The sequence below is a fragment of the Xenopus tropicalis genome, chromosome 10 (assembly GCF_000004195.4).
Source record: "Xenopus tropicalis strain Nigerian chromosome 10, UCB_Xtro_10.0, whole genome shotgun sequence".
Lineage (NCBI taxonomy): Eukaryota > Metazoa > Chordata > Amphibia > Anura > Pipidae > Xenopus > Xenopus tropicalis.
In genome coordinates, this window is record NC_030686.2 from 33,068,610 (window position 1) to 33,085,205 (window position 16,596).

General features: G+C 42.0%; 1 protein-coding gene across 1 annotated transcript; it reads left to right on the forward strand.

The window, feature by feature from the left end:
- Positions 1 to 1,873: 1,873 nt before the first annotated feature.
- cbx8 (chromobox 8) lies at positions 1,874 to 16,206 on the forward strand. Its single transcript, NM_001078975.1, is given in 5 exon segments — positions 1,874 to 1,951; positions 12,500 to 12,543; positions 13,850 to 13,915; positions 14,271 to 14,337; positions 14,632 to 16,206. Coding segments are annotated over 5 exon segments (1,089 nt in total). The 5' UTR covers positions 1,874 to 1,882; the 3' UTR covers positions 15,475 to 16,206.
- The last annotated feature ends 390 nt before the right edge of the window (positions 16,207 to 16,596 follow it).

Genomic DNA, 16,596 nt, shown 5'->3' on the forward strand with positions numbered 1-16,596 from the left:
AGGGGGGTTTGGCTGCTGACACAGGTACAGATGGGAGGGCAATATGAGGGGTTGGCTGCTTCTGGCACAGTACAGATGGGGGCAATATGTTGGGTGCTGGCACAAATACATGGGGGCAATATGATGGCTGTTGGCACTGGTACATGGGGGCAATTGGGGGCTTTTTTATGTGGCATGATAATGGCAGCTACCCAATTTTTAGTTCTATCTACTTGGGCCGTGGCTGGGCTTCGGGTGGGGCAATACATGTGACTGTGCTGTGACTGGGGGTGGTTGCTGCTGTGCTGGAACTGATTAGGGTTATGTGTGCTGTGACTAGGGGGTAGGTGACTGTTTTGTGTGATTTATTATAAAAAATTAAAAAATATACTTTAAAATGCAGAAATAAATGCCAGATTTGCCAAGATTTAATAAGCTTTTTGATGTTTTTAATGTATGGAGCTAAATATTTTTTCACTAAATGGGCTGTTAATAAGAATTTAGTGTGCCTTAACTGTAAATCATCAGGCCATTCGTGTGACATTGACTATTTGTCCTAGGGCTGGGCTTCAGATCTCACTGTTTTGATGCTTATCAATATGATGTTTGTACCTTTATAATGTTGATGATGCCTCGTGGCTCTGGGTATCATTTTTATGCCTGTCCTTCTCTGTGTTGTGTCTACCATTCTGTGATGTAGATAGTGACAATTTGCAGTTGGTCTTGATTTTCTTTGTGATTTTTTCAATTATGTAGATTTTTGTTTAGCAGCTCTCCAAACATTTCCAGCAGCTATATGGGTGCTAGGGACCACTTTAAAGGAACAGTAACACCAAAAAATGAAAGAGCTTTAAAGTAATAAAAATATAATGCACTGTTGCCCTGCACTGGTAAAACTGGTGTGTTTGCTACAGTAACACTACTATAATTTATATAATAAGCTGCTGTGTAGCCATGGGGGCAGCCATTCAAGCTGGAAAAAAGGAGAAAAGGCACAGGTTACATAGCAGATAACAGATACATTCTGTAGAGAAAAAAAAAGAGTTAAAAAAAAATTTGAAACCATATAATGGTAAGGTGTGAAATTGTAATGGGGGGGTGGGGGCGCTGATTGAAGCCCTTGCCTAGGGTGCCAAAATACCTTGGCCCGGCCCTGCCTCTGCGTATAAATGTGATTATTTATTACATTAACTGAATGTTAGGAGAGATATGAGGTAAAAGTCACCCCAATGTATAGTTTCTTTTGCAAAGGGAGGAATGGAGTATAAGCAGCAAAGTTTACCCAAGTGCAGCAACCAATCAAGTTTGCGATCAAAAGGCTAGCTGCTGATTGGCTGCTGTCGCAGAACAGAACTATATTACATTTTGCACTTTTACTACAGGATTCCCTGCTATTTCGAACATTCCAGTAAGTCTGGGGAGTCCCTTTCGGTCTCTGTGTTTAGATATTTCCGAATTCAGGGCTTCTTAAGGCGAATATTAAATGACAGGACATTTTCTCCCGAGCAATAAAAACACTCCCCTTTATTTTGCTGAATGAATAAATGTTACAGTAAATGACAGTCCCGCAGGGAGACGGCTCCACACTCCCCTGTCACAAACACACACGTATGGCAACTGTCACACATCCACCGGCACCACCTCCACACGTCACTTTAGCTGTCAGTCAGCTTGGCCCCGCCCCCTACATTGGTAGGCTACTCAAGTCCCAGCGGAGACTCAGTTCCACAGAGGGGAGGGGTGAGTGGGGGAACGAAGGGAAAACAGTGACAAGAAGTGGGGCGGGGCCGCCAAAGCGCCAATCGGCGTGCAGAAGAACCTTCATCTTTCCACATTAGCAACGCCGCTAGCAACAGGTGCTGACGTCACAGGAAGCGCGCTGCGCGTCCCCGCGGTTCTGAGCATGGAGCTGTCCGCGGTTGGCGAGCGGGTGTTCGCCGCGGAGTCCCTGCTCAAGAGACGCATCCGGAAGGTGAGTGAGCTGCCTTTGGGCTAGGGCGCTGCATTGGGCCTGCTTCTGCCGTCTGCCTCGATTGGTACCGCCCAAAGCAGACAGGGGGCGCTGGGGAGCTACAAGCAGAGAGACACCCCCCCCCTTTCTCCTTGCAATCATTGGGAGGCTGGCCTGGCACTGGCAGCTCAGTGTATGTAGCCAGTCTGTGCTAGCTGGGCATAGTCAGTCTGGGTGTGGGCAGTGTTGGGATATGGAGTGTAGTCATGTACCTGGGCTGAGCCATGGCCACAGGGAAAGTGTAGCTTAGCTGCCATTCAGCTCCTGACTAACAGCTGCCCCAACAGCTTGAACTTCTGCATGACCCATAGGCAAGCTTAGCTAGGGGCAGGGGATCTACTACATAAAGGGATCCACTTAGCAACTTGCTACTAAGCGACTGGATGCCATGCCCTTGTTGGCTACTTTTCAGTTAACTTTTAGTATGATTACGATTTAGACAATTTGCAATTAGTCTTCATTTTTCGTTAGTTGTGGTTTTGCATTCGTTAGTTTTTTTGTTTAGCCGCTCTCTAGTTTGAAATTTCAACAGCCGGTCATATTGACCAGAGCAACCAAAACTTAAGGCTTAACTTCCCCTTTAGTATGGGGAATTGGAAACCTGCTGTCATGGGGTTGGGTCACTACATAGTCCTATTTAGGTACTAAAGGGACAACAAACCAGTGACGGAAGGATTTGGTAATAGTTCCCTGACTGTATATCTGCAGGGGGTATGAGCGATATACCCGTATTTTTCGCCCTATAAGACGCTCCGGAATATAAGACGCACCCAATTTTAAAGGAGAAAAATCTAGAAAAAAAAGATTCTGAAGCAAATACTGTAGTAAAATATTTTATATCAACTGTATAAAGTTAATTGTCTCTGGGCTCGCACATAATGAGGCTTCCTCCAGGGCTCCCCCCAAGCATCCTTCAGCTTCCCCCAGGGCCCCCCCCAAGCATCCTTCAGCTTCCCCCAGGGCCCCCCCAAGCATCCTTCAGCTTCCCCCAGGGCCCCCCCAAGTATCCTTCAGCTTCCCCCAGGGCCCCCCCAAGTATCCTTCAGCTTCCCCCAGGCCCCTCCAAGTATCCTTCAGCGTCCCCCAGGGCCTCCAAGCATCCTCCAGCTCCCCCACGGCACCCCCAGCATTTTTCAGCTTCCCCCAGGGCCCCCAAGCACCTTCCATTTCCCCCCTAACCTCCCCCCAGCGGCCTCCGGCTCCCGTGATGTCTTCCTCTCTGTGCCGCGGCTCCCAGCAGCTTCTGTGCTTTTATAAGGTTGCGCCCTGTGCATGTGACGTCACGGGCGCAACCTTATAAAAGCGAGGATGCGTCAGAGAGCCGCGGCACAGAGAGGAAGACAGTTCACCGTATAAGACGCACCAACTTTTCCCCCCCAGTTCTGGGGAAGAAAAAGTGCGTCTTATACGGCGAAAAATACGGTAATCTGGGGAGTTTGGTATTTTGAATATTGGTGAATATTTGGATTTTAAAGTGGCTGATACTTGAAGTATATCTAACCCCTTTCTCCTGTAATTCTTCCTGTGGTTTTTGCCTCTCCGTGTGATCGTGTCGCCCTGTCACATAATGTTAATGCCGATCTTGTCCATATGTATTTATGTTAATGCCACATATGAGTCACAGCCTGTGCAGCGCTTGATTGTTATCTGATGTGTAGAGCTGTCAGTGCACCGACAAACTGCAGGGAGGGGAGGGGGAAGCTCATATTAAACATGGGAGCTTATATTGCATTTATTTATCTTTCCTTTCTTCTTATTGTCTATAGGGTGCATCTGGTAGTTGTACTTCGCATGTCTGCAAAATTCTGCAAATCCACTTGAAATTAGATTGTGTGTGCGGCAAAGAGAACTTGGTCTTGATAAGCTGTTTTTTTTGTACCTTTCTGCACTGCTGGTTCTGCCTCTTGAAACCAATGTAGCAGAAGCCAGCCTTGTATCCCAGGTCGGTTCAGCAGCTCTATATATTTATATAGAGCCCTACATTGTTCAGGGGTATAGTTGTTCTTTAAGAATTTGTAGAACCACTGAGACAAAAAAACTCATGGATAAATACAATGGTTCTTTGTGTCAAATAACCAAATACATTATTCACTATATAACTGCCCATTTATATAGTGAGTAATGTAACCCCTGTAGTAAAATATTAGGATATTAGAAGTCACCAAGGAATTCCATGACCAGTAAAAGGCTAAAGAACAAGTGCTTTTATATATGTCATGGTGTTACATGTTACAGGTGACTTTTAATATCCTTATATTTTACAACAGGGAGTGCATCATTTATTATAATTCACATATTACAGTAAGTCATGTGACACAACTTACATCACTAAGCACTGATTATAAGGTTTAAATACAGGATATTCCTGGCTCTTGTGTATTATATAAACCAGGGGTGGGCAAACTACGGCCCGCGGGCCACATCCGGCCCCCTTGAAAGAAGGGGCCTGATTGGTTGCCCCTGTGTGTGTGCGTGACGTCAGCACACACGGGGCGCAACCATATAAAAAGATGCAGCGTTGAGTCGGGGGACAAAAGCAGCCAAGGACGGAGGAAGCAGGAGGTCGCTGGAGGAGGGAAGATGGAGGATGCCGGGGGAGCTGGAGGGAGGATGCTGGTGGGAGGATTTTGAGGAGAAGCTGGAGGATGCTGGGGAGTGGAGCTGGAGGATGCTGGGGAGTGGAGCTGGAGGATGCTGGGGAGTGAAGCTGGAGGATGCTGGGGGGGAGCTGGAGGATGCTGGTGGGGGGAGCTGCAGGATTCTGGGGAGTGAAGCTGAAGCATGCTGGGGGAAATGCTGAGAGGCCCCGTGATTTCTGATGGCAGCCCTGGGCGTAATGCTGGCTCGGCCTGGCCCGTCTGTAAGTCAATGTGACCCCTGAGCCAAAAAGTTGTCCCACCCCTGATATAAACATTCCTTTAAAGCCTACGGATAAATAAAAGTGAGATTTTCCTATTAAGTCAGTGTATTTGCATGTCTGTGTAAAACATGTCGGTTCTGGCTGTCACTATGGCTGTAGATTGGTGGAAGTTTCCATATTGCTGTCTAGGAGCTTTTCTTGGCACTGTCCCCACTGTAGTTTTGTGCCCTTTACTTCTTGCACCCCACCCAGCAACATTTTCTTCCTTCCCTTGGTTCCTGCCCTGCGGTAAATTGCATTTTGCATTCTAATTTCTGGGGTTTATCGAAAATCTTGCCATACACTAATCATTTTGTTCATTAGATGTTCTTTGGTATGGGCCTTGGTGTGTGTGTGTGTGTGTGTGTGAGGAGGGGTCTCATAAGAATGTATTGGCAACTAAATTGCATGATCATTGGCTGGGCAAACATTGCATAACCAGAGTGTCTGATCACGCTCATCTGCACATGTGAAAAAATACTTTTCCCCTATTGTTTTAATTAAAAGAGAAGGAAAGGTAAAAACACTGAAAAATCACTGAGAAAATTAAACCAGTTTCACTTTATCACTTCCTTGAACTTCCTGGTCCCAAAGAGCAGATATATAGCTGATATAACTAATTATCAGTCCACTGAGAAACCCCTGATAATGAGCTGTTCAAAGGCTTATTGCAGGTGTTGTTTGTTCAAAGGTAGATTAGAAGCTCTAAACAAATTACTCTGTGTAGGGGAGAAAGTCCATATAAAAAAAAAAAAGTACTTTATAATGGTAAAAAAATCATATATGCATGATTTTGCTCACTTTTATCAAAGGTATTTTTAGGTTAATACTGTCCCTTTAAAGAGGGTCCAAACAAAAAAAAAATGTTGTTTATATTACTTTTTTGTTTTACTTGTTTTCTCAATATTAGCAGTTTTTGACAGTTTTATACTGCTAGGCAGGCTTCAGCTCAAAAGGTTTCTTTGACGGCCAAGAGTGTAAGTGACCATAACTCTCTGTGCAATTTCTGGATTAAGTTTAAGGGATTCCGTTACAGGAAAACATGTTCTTTTCAATACACATCAGTTAATAGTGCGGCCCGAGCAGAATCCTGCGCTGAAATCTGTTTTTCAAAAGAGCAAACAGATTTTTTTTCATGTTTAGTTTTGAAAATTGACATGAGGCTAGCCATTTTCTTTACTTTTCCAAGTGCCCCCAGCCATGTGACTTGTACTCTGATAAACTTCAGTCTCATTTTACTGCTGCGCTGCAAGTTGGAGTGATATTACCCTCCTCCCTTTCCCCTAGCAGCCAATCAGCAGAGTAATGGACAGATAGCAAAATAACAGCTGACACCTTTGCTGTAGAATTTAGTTTCCTGAACTGATAGATACTCCATGTTTCTATGCTGCAGCCCCTGCTCTGCTTTACGCTAATAAAACTGCTGGCAGAGAAACCTTCCCATAATTCCTCCAATTCACTTTAGGATGATGGCAAATGGGAAGATTTGTTGCCCATTGAAAATCTGTGTTACCCTCAGGTGACAAATCTCCTGAAAATGCCTTTGCATTGGTGTCTGTGTCAATCTGTATCCAATAGGAAGAGCCATTAGCCTGAATTAGATAGTACAGGTATGGGATCCCTTATCCAGAAACCCGTTTTTCAGAAAGTTCCGAATTAGGGAAAGGCCATCTCCCCTAGACTCCATTATAAGCAAATAATTCTAATTTTTAAAAATGATTTCCTTTTTCTCTGTAGTAATAAAACAGTACCTTGTACTTGATCCCAACTAAGATATAATTACCCCTTATTGGGGGCAGAACAGCCCTATTGGGTTTATTTCATGTTTAAATGATTCTCTTTTCTCTGTAATAATAAAACAGTACCTGTACTTGATCCCAACTAAGATATAATTACCCCTTATTGGGGGCAGAACAGTCCTATTGGGTTTATTTAATGGTTAAATGATTCCCTTTTCTCTGTAATAATAAAACAGTACCTGTACTTGATCCCAACTAAGATATAATTACCCCTTATTGGGGGCAGAACAGCCCTATTGGGTTTATTTCATGGTTAAATGATTCCCTTTTCTCTGTAATAATAAAACAGTACCTGTACTTGATCCCAACTAAGATATAATTCATCCTTATTGGAGGCAAAACAATCCTATTGGGTTAAATGACTTAAGTTATGGAGATCCAAATTATGGAAAGATCACTTATCCAGAAAACCCCAGGTCCCGAGCATTCTGGATAACAGGTCCTGTACCCATACAGTAAAGGAAATATATATATATATATATATATATATATATATATATATATATATATATATATACACACACACACACAGTTTGCACATGTAAACTATGGTACAGTGACTTCCAAGAACAGTGACTCCGATCCTAAATTCATTATACAGTGAGAGGGTAGAGGCACCACAAATACAGGTATAGGACCCGTTAACCAGAATGCTCGGGACCAAGGGTATTCCGGATAAGGGGTCTTTCCGTAATTTGGATCTCCATATCTCAAGTCTACTAAAAAATCAACAAAACATTAATTAAACCCAATAGGACTGTTCTGCCCCCAATAAGGATTATTTATATCTTAGTTGGGATCAAGTGCAAGGTACCACAGAGAAAAAGGAAATCAGTTTTAAAATTCTGAATTATTTGATTAAAATGGAGTCTATGGGAGACGGGCTTTCCGTAATTTGGAGCTTTCTGGATAATGGGTTTCCGGATAAGGGATCCCATACCTGTACATGAAAGGGAATTTTCACCTCTAAAAAAAATTCAAACAAATAAACATAATTTCCCATTTAAATAATATTTGCAAATAGTTTTTATTAACAGAAATGCACAATTTCCAATATACGGTACTTACATGGAAAGGTTGCACGGATTAGTCAATTAGCATGTAGGATAGAGAGGCATGCAGCAATATGTACAGTACTGCTGTCGTTCTATTGTTATAGTCACTGCATCCAACACGTAAGGGCCCAGTTGGAGATAAATGTAAATATTAGCAATAATACAAAATGTTTCTGTGTTAATAAAGTTTTGTTGCAGGTTTGGAGAGGGAAAAGAGAGGGGGAAGTTGGAAGGGAAACTGAGTAATGTGTAGACAGGGGAACTTGCTTAGAGTTTAGGGTAAAGATAGATCTTTGTGTTACTGTAAATAAGTGTGTAATTGCCGTGAATATAGAGAAGCCCTTGGTTAATTTGCGGAGCCTTCCATATATTCTGTACAATTTTACAAATGGCCTCCAGCGCCGGTATCACTCTCCCTCAGGCATGAAATGATCTTCAGTGAGAGCCCATCCCCGGGGTGCAGGGACTAATCTAGGGTTTAGTTGATAACATATATGCACACCGTGTGTGTCGTGTTACTCGCCTATAGACATGATGGCACTTGGGGCTTCTTACACAGAGTGTGCAAATTGTGTGCATTATTCCCCTGTGACACCCACAGACTGGATGGACTCTGGTGTTTCCTCATGAGAATCTGCTCTCTCGTTATACTTGGATTGTGGGCGCAGGAATACTGTATAGATCCGATAATATGAAACTAGCAGTATAACTGCACTGCCATACTGTGTGTTCTGGGGCATTAAACATGAAAAGGGCATATTTTTCAAGTTACTGTAATTAATACTGTGCTTAGCATTCCTTAGAATATCGCTTGGTGAAATATTGGCAACTAAGTGATGTCAAGTCCTAAATTTATGGTTCTCTCCACTCACTGCAGGCAAAGTGGCGCTGCCACCTGTCAGTGTTATTAATAGGGCAACAAGATACACATATAGCTATGCCGGTATTTCATTTTTTTTTTTCAAATATCTGCAACCTTAGCTTGAAAGTAAATTAATGATAATTATTTAATCCGGCCTTTTCTCCGATTTTCAATTTGAATGGCTACAGCCATGACTACACAACAGCTTTATTTCTATAAACTATAGTAGGACTCCTGAAGCAAAACACAGCTTTTACCGGTGCAGGGCAACAGTACATAATACGTTCATTTTATTTTTTTGGTGTTACTGTTCCTTTAAGGTCTAAGGCTAGTGCCTCATCAGGCAGATAAACGCAGGCCAAGAATCTGCCCCTATGCTCGTAACTGCTTTCTAATGTGCCTGCACGGGGAGCCGCTGCAACTGTTTATTAACAGTTTCTGCAAAAACCCTACTAGTGCCGCCCATCTGTTCCACTTCCTACTCGTACTGCCTCCTTTCCCAGGCTGTGCAGCGAAGCCGGTGGCACTTGGATAGGAACCAATCAGCAGCTAGGCTGACCTGATAGGGAACTGAAGCCTTTCTTTGCTTGTGTGACTGCAGGGCTGTGATTGGCTCTCCCTCTCTTACTGTGCTTCTGGCATGGACCATTAGGACACGCCCACCCTTCATTTGAAACACAGACAGGGGCCATAGCAGATCTATAGAGAGCTCCAATAAAGGGGTCATTTTTACAGATAGTATTAATTTTTAGAACAATTCATAATTGCCTACAAGATTAGAGTTTTTTTTCATTTATCTTATATGTCTCTAAAAAGAGACACTTGAGCAAAAAAAAAAAAAAAAAAAATATATATAAAAACTATATAAAACAAAAAAAATTGTTTAGAGCCACTCAAACAAATCCTTACCTATAGCATAATATTTTGCTTTAGACAATAAGACATGGACAGAGTCAGATAATACCTACACATAGACTGAATCACGGAAACAAATCAAGATGGGTAAAAGTTAAAATTGATGTCTAAGAGGAGATAAAGGGAGCTTATTATTTGGGGGGCTGGGTGTAGAAAGACTAGAAGTAGAAAATATGGCTTTACTTTGCCTAGGACAACTCCCATTGACTTCTATAGAAACTTGCAAGCTTTAAGCTGGTGAATTTTTGCCTTCATAAATACCAGACTTTAGAGTTTTAGAACCGTAACTCAAACTCGAGTTTTCTTTATAGCAAAAAAACTGGAATCGTAAAAAAAAGAAATAAACTCAAATGTTGATAAACCATCCACCTAAATCTAGGCGGCTAGAGAGAGAATGTTATGCAGTAAAACCCAACAAGCTAAAACCATCAAAGAACACTATTTAGTGTTGCCCTCTTGTGGGCACATTAGAAATGACACAGAACTGGACTAGATGGTATTATTACATTGCTTATATTAGGACATAGAATAAATATACTCTACACAATACAAATTTTTTACTTGACCTATAACCATGGCACATCACTTTCCTTCCAAGGGACTTAAACCTTTTGTTTATTATTGGTAGCTGCAACATTTAATCCTAAAATGTATTGTTTCTCCAAGAATATTTAAGCAATCAGATTAATGATGAATGCTGATAAACAGGCTCGCCCTGTACCTTGAGATATGGTCAACTTGGTTAAACTACTCGATCGCATTACTGTTTATTGTAATATTGACTCATTAAATGCCTGTTATAAACTGCACAAAAATACTAATAAAGATATGTTACAAAAAAAAGAAAGAAGTAAAAGATTTTCTTTCTGACTAGTTCAGAGGATGGTGGGTTTGGAAACTAAAGTGATATAAAGAGCTCAGTAGTGGGGACATGAGGCTTGAGCAGATAGCTACACACATATGTAGGTATGTCTTTTAATTGTAGGTTAACCCAAAAACAACATTGTAATGCCTGGGGGTGCAGGTAGTGAATGTATATATGTATGTATGTATTTATTGGCTAATATAGCACAGCAAATGTACACAGTGCTTAAGAAGCCATGGACATAAACAGGGGTACATTAATTATAAAATAAAATAGTGGAAATATATAAATCTGTGCTTGGGTGCTTCAGGGCTATAAAGGACAGGATAAGAATTTCATGGCATCCTGATATGATGAGAGACCAAGAGGAGAGATTGTAATGAGAAGAGAAGGAGTCCCAAGCCAGACCCTTAGGGCACACCAACAGAGAGGTTAACAGCTTGGGAGATTCAAAGTGGTTGATGAATTGTTGGGGGTGAGAGAACAAGAAATTTGCAGTATGAGACTGATTAGCAATCTGTTATATTCACATTACATGGCAGCAATGAACCCAATACATTCTGCATGTGAATCATAAAATAATGGGCTCAGTAGCATTATCTGTGGCACATGTACTGTAACTGCTAATGTTTCCCTCATTCCGGCAGCCTTAGTGTGATAGCAGACAAGAAAATTTGTCACCCACAGTGAATGTCCATACCATGGGTGACATTTTTTTTTTTTTAATTATCCCACAAATACGCCGAATTGCAGGTTATGTGTTACACTTGTGGCAATCTTAATATTAGAGAAGGGGATGGTATTTTAAGGAGATTTGTCCATGTAAAATGACTGCGGGCAGCAATAAAGCTTGGAATAAAGTTTAGATGAGCTGGTAGCCATAATGTAGCCAAACTCCAAAAGTCCAAGGATTCTTAGGGCAGTGACACACAGGGAGTTTCTTGCGCAGGAAACTTTGGAAAATGAAGCACCGCACATGCTTTCCCACCAGCAATTCCCTTATTGCTACTGCGATTCGGGAAGATTTGTTGTTAGCAGCAGCCAGGATTTAGCTGCCGGGGACTAATCTCCATGTCATTGCTTTTACAGTAATTTAAGTAGATTAATTACTGGTTCCATTTGGATTTACGTCAGACAAAACTCATTTTTAAAGTAATTTGCTATCTGTGTGGAATTGTGATGAAAGTATAACCCTTTGGTTCTGCAGGTGGGTAATTTGTTGAAGTGACTTGTGCAGGGAAGTGGTTTGTGTGATGTGAGATGAAGAATTTCAGTACAGAGACAATTAACCAAGAAATGCTCATATCCTTAGTCCTAGCAGTTACTTACGCTTTTTGGTTCATGAGGTTGTTACCCTAGAGCAGGGGTCCCCAACCTTTCTTACTTGTGAGCCACAGTCAAATGTAAAAAGACTTAAGGAGTAACACAAGCACCATAAAAGTTCATGGAGGAGCCAAATAAGGGCTGTGATTGGCTATTAGGCGGCCTCTAGGCACACTATCAGCTTACAGGGAGCTTTATTTGGTAGGAAATCTTGTTTTTATTCAACCAAAACTTGCCCCCAAGTCAGGAACTCAAAAATAACCAACTGGTTTGGGGGCACTGAGAGCAACATTCAAGGGGGTGGGGAGCAGCATGTTGCCCCCGAGCCACTGGTTGGGGATCACTGCCCTAGAGACTTAAGGTGGCCATACAGGGGCAGAGAGACAGCATCTTATTGGGCTGTTTATGGGGCCCTCAGACAGGCCTGTCTGACCAATATCTGGCTGAAAATAGGGCAGGTTTAAAATGCCATCAGGGTGAGGAGCACATCAGATCATTGATACTGTCCCTGCACCCACGGCCTGGATCCTGTCACTGTGATCCAGTTGTTTGGCCCCAGGGTCGAACAATTTGTCAATCCAGTATCGCCCACCTCAAGTCAATTCAAACCCAGTTAAGAAACCGTTATCAATCTTCATTTCTGGTCTAGCACAAGATATTTGTGTCACTTTTTCAGATCTGTTGTGTGTTGGGCTTGTGTAATACAACCTGTTGAACTGCTTGCTCTTAGAATTTGGCATATAAGTTTCTGTTGCCAGAAAATCACCAGATTTGATTTTTTTTTCTTGCAGGGCCGCATGGAGTATCTGGTGAAGTGGAAGGGATGGTCTCAAAAGTAAGTCTAGTTATCAGGTTTATCTTATTTACTATAGTCCGGTTAAACTTGTACCCCAGGGGCTTCTACCTCTTGTGGCCCCCAATCATAATTATATAGAATTCGAGCCTCGAACATGAAGTAAAGTTAATAATTGGTCCAGTAGGTAGATGCAATGTTATAGTTAGCAAAGCAAATATATATATACACCAAATACTTTCCACAGTACCTACCAGTAGATCCGGAATTTCCATTAAATGATCAAAGTAACAATATTCAGTGCTGACATTACAGCAAACAAATACACTTACACTGTGGCATGTCCATATACATTAGTAAAAAGGGGGCAACTCGTTACAATACTGTTATAGCTCTGTGTGTCTGTGTGTGTGTACACACAGACACACACACTGATTTTCTTTTTCCTGATGGTGCCTTTAGACTATATAGTCAGTCTGATCAAGCCTTTTTAACAGTAGGACAGTTCTTCCATTTTTGTATTAGTCGGACAGAAGTGAGATAGCCATGAACTATACTATTATCCTTAATGATTATTGTTTTGGATGCTATTTGTTTCCTTTAAAGGCAAGTTATAACAGGCAGACCTAACCCATATCCATAAATGGTCCCACACACAAGTTTTGTACGATCGGTGCGTGTATGGCCAGCTTTATTGACAGTATTTACCTAAAGGAAGTCCTTGTGTAGCCAAGCCACAGGCTGGTTTTCTGCTGTCTTTGATCTAATTGTTTCTCCAAGTCACGCAAATCCAGAGGGCATTAAAAATGTTTTTCAGCCCCTCCGCTGGCATCAGCCTCCTACCTTTCCTGCCCCCCAAAGCATTGTGTCGGCCCAGGTACAGGCAACACAAACTCTTTTTTTGCCAATATCTGCCACGTGTGCATGCACCTGGGCCAACACAATGCTTCGGGGTGCAGGAAAGGTAGGAGGCTTTTGCCATGTTGGATCCATATTTCACTGGAAATAAATATACTTGTTCCATATCATGGATGCTAAACCAGAGATGAAGCATCATTTAAGAGTACTGTGATACTGTGTCAAAGATTAAATTAAATAAAAATAATAAAATAAAAACTAGTTTCTGTGCTCTGGCTTCACCACCTTGCTATTAAACCTATACATCTCGCTTGCAATCCAAGCTAAGTACACTAGTTCTGTATCTTGAATATCATGATGTTACATCTTTTAAAGCCAAATATATACTTGTTAAGCCTCAAATATAATGGTTTTATATGCAGGATACTATGCCAAAAATATCCCTTTTCAACATTAAATATACAGTATATTTTCATATGTTTTTTTTTAGGTACAGCACTTGGGAGCCAGAAGAGAACATTCTGGATGCCAGATTAGTAGCAGCTTTTGAAGACAGGTAGTGGCCGTTCTTTTATGTGTCTTTTATTGCTAGCCTGTATTATCTGACTATAGGTGGCCATGCATGGGCCAGTGGAAGCATGGGGCCCTCAGACAGGCCTACATGACCAATATCTGGCTGAAAGTCAGGCAAGTTTAAAAATTCTGTTGGGATGAGGAGCACATTGGCGCATTGATGTGGTCCTCATCCCAACAGCCTGCATGCCATTAATGTGAGCCAAGGTACGAACAATCTGATTAATCCTCAGGGTGGGCATATTGGGGAGGTTGGCAAACAAGCGGATCTTTTAGTGTATGGGCGGCTTGGTTTATACATATGCACATCATTGCTTCTGTCTATGCATTTATTGCAGGGAGCGAGAAAGAGAGATGTATGGTCCAAAAAAACGAGGCCCTAAACCTAAAACTTTTCTCCTGAAGGTAAGTAAATAACTACATAATAAGTACAACTTACTCAGTACCAAACAAAACTAAGTTTAATGTTCCTAGATTTCCTGAGGTGGGAACAACTTAGCATGATTTCTCAATATAGAAGGAGGACGTTGGGTCAGTGTTGGAGTGACCAGTACAAAGAGATTGGGAAGAAGGAGTATATTGACTGTTGGGAAGCTTCTAGCACTCTGGGTCTCAGCAAAGGAAAAGATGATTCAATATAAAGAAAAGGTGTAAGTGGCAAGTACACAAAATAATTCCAGATAAATCTCTTTTTCTCAGGCACAAGCCAAGGCAAATGCAAAAACATATGAGTTCCGCAGTGAATCTACTCGTGGAGTTAGGATACCATATCCTGGTCACCCTCCTCAGGAGCTGCCATCCAGATCCAGAGAAGGATTACGGAGCATACCCACCTCTTCCCAGGGGAGCAGTGCAACCAGAGGAGACATCTTCAGCGAGAGGCTAGGGAGGACAGAGATGAGAGGAGAACATTATCCAATGAAAATTAAAAGGAAAAAGAAACACCACAGTGACAAAGGACTTTGTGAGGTAGGCAACCAGGCCATCAGGATCTCAACTGCCATTTCCTCCAACCAGCTAGAGACAGTCACCGGCTCTGCCAGAACAGATAATCCCAGTGCAGGGAAATATCATGCTCCTCATAGTGTCATCCAGTTAGCAAGACGTCAGGACACAGATTTGGGACCTTCCAGCCACGTAGGTCCTGGTTTCATGCACAGGGAACGTGCTTTGACACAGACTGGGCAAGATATCCAGGAGCAGCTTAGTACCGACAACCACCCACACAGGACCAAACACAGAGTTGACTTCATGGCCTCTGTGTGCAAAGAGTCAAGTGTTTCAAGAAGCAGGAACAGCTTGGGATACCAGGAACAAATATCCGACTTCTACAGGGGAGCATTGGGAACCCATGGTGGGAAACCCTCCCTCATTGCCCGAATACCTGTTGCTAGGATCTTGGGGGAACCTGAAGAGGAACCATGGAGACCCCCAGTGGAGAACTTTGAGAAAGTGGTGGTGACAGATGTTACGTCAAACTTTCTCACTGTTACAATAAAGGAGAGCAACACTGATCAAGGTTTCTTCAAGGAGAAAAGATGAGATTACTCTTTTTTGCCCCCTTTATACATATATATTATATACATCTATACCCGTATGAGTACATTCTGGTACCAGCTTGATTTTGTGATAATAGAGCCGGCTATGGTTACAGAGAGCACAGTGACTTCAGATATCGAGCCTGCTACAAGACTTGACCAGAACACTTGTACAAATGCTGATCACCAATGCATGGAGGGGATGGCAGGCAAAAAAAAATTAATATATTCCCTTTACATTCACAAATCAGTAATACTTTTAGCCACAGGGGTCAACTCTCAGTAACTTTCCCACATTATATGCTGTATGTGTTGTCAGTCTAAGGACACCTTCCTGGGGCACCGCTGCCTTTCTCTGCCACCTGTGCACGCTCCATGGCTTATACATAGTCTCGCTCACTCGGTTGTGCACACTCGCACACACTTCACGAATTTCAGGCACAAATACCCACAAATCTAAGAGGCACAATGCAATTTAAAAAAAAATATGTGCAGCTCTTCTCTTCGACAGAGTTTTTCAAAGAACAATCTTGATTGTTTTATTTGTTTGTTCCGATAACGGATTCCCTAAAAATGTTTTCTATTAGCTGTAAATATGTTATTTAAAATAATATAATTCTGCAAAAGCTATAAATCAATCTGTTCATCTCTAAAGCTCCCCCTTCTATCCTTAAAATCCACAACCGTTTTAGGTTTTGGTCTCAATTAAAAGGAAAATGTACTTTTTTTTTCTGATGAGATATGTATGTCAGTCTGTATGTGTTTGTAAAGATATGAGTGTATTGAAAGGTCAGAATTCATAAAAAATGAAAAACTGGCCTCTTAGGGAACAAAAGATGCCAAATTGTCCATTTCTTGCACCTTGAACATTGACTAATGTGCTGCAGAGTCGTTCTAGACTGCAACATGTTGGCTGAAGTGGAACATACAGAAAGGCATAAGCTGAAATGTTATGAGCCATGTCTCCAAACTCAATCCAATTTGTTGCCAGATTGCACTCTGATTGATCTATGGGCTTGTGATCAGATATCATGGGAATCCTCCAGTGCTTCTGTTAACAAAAAAAAAAAACACCCAGCTTGAGATTTTTCCAGCAAGCACCCCGGAGTGATCCCCTTCCTGCTTC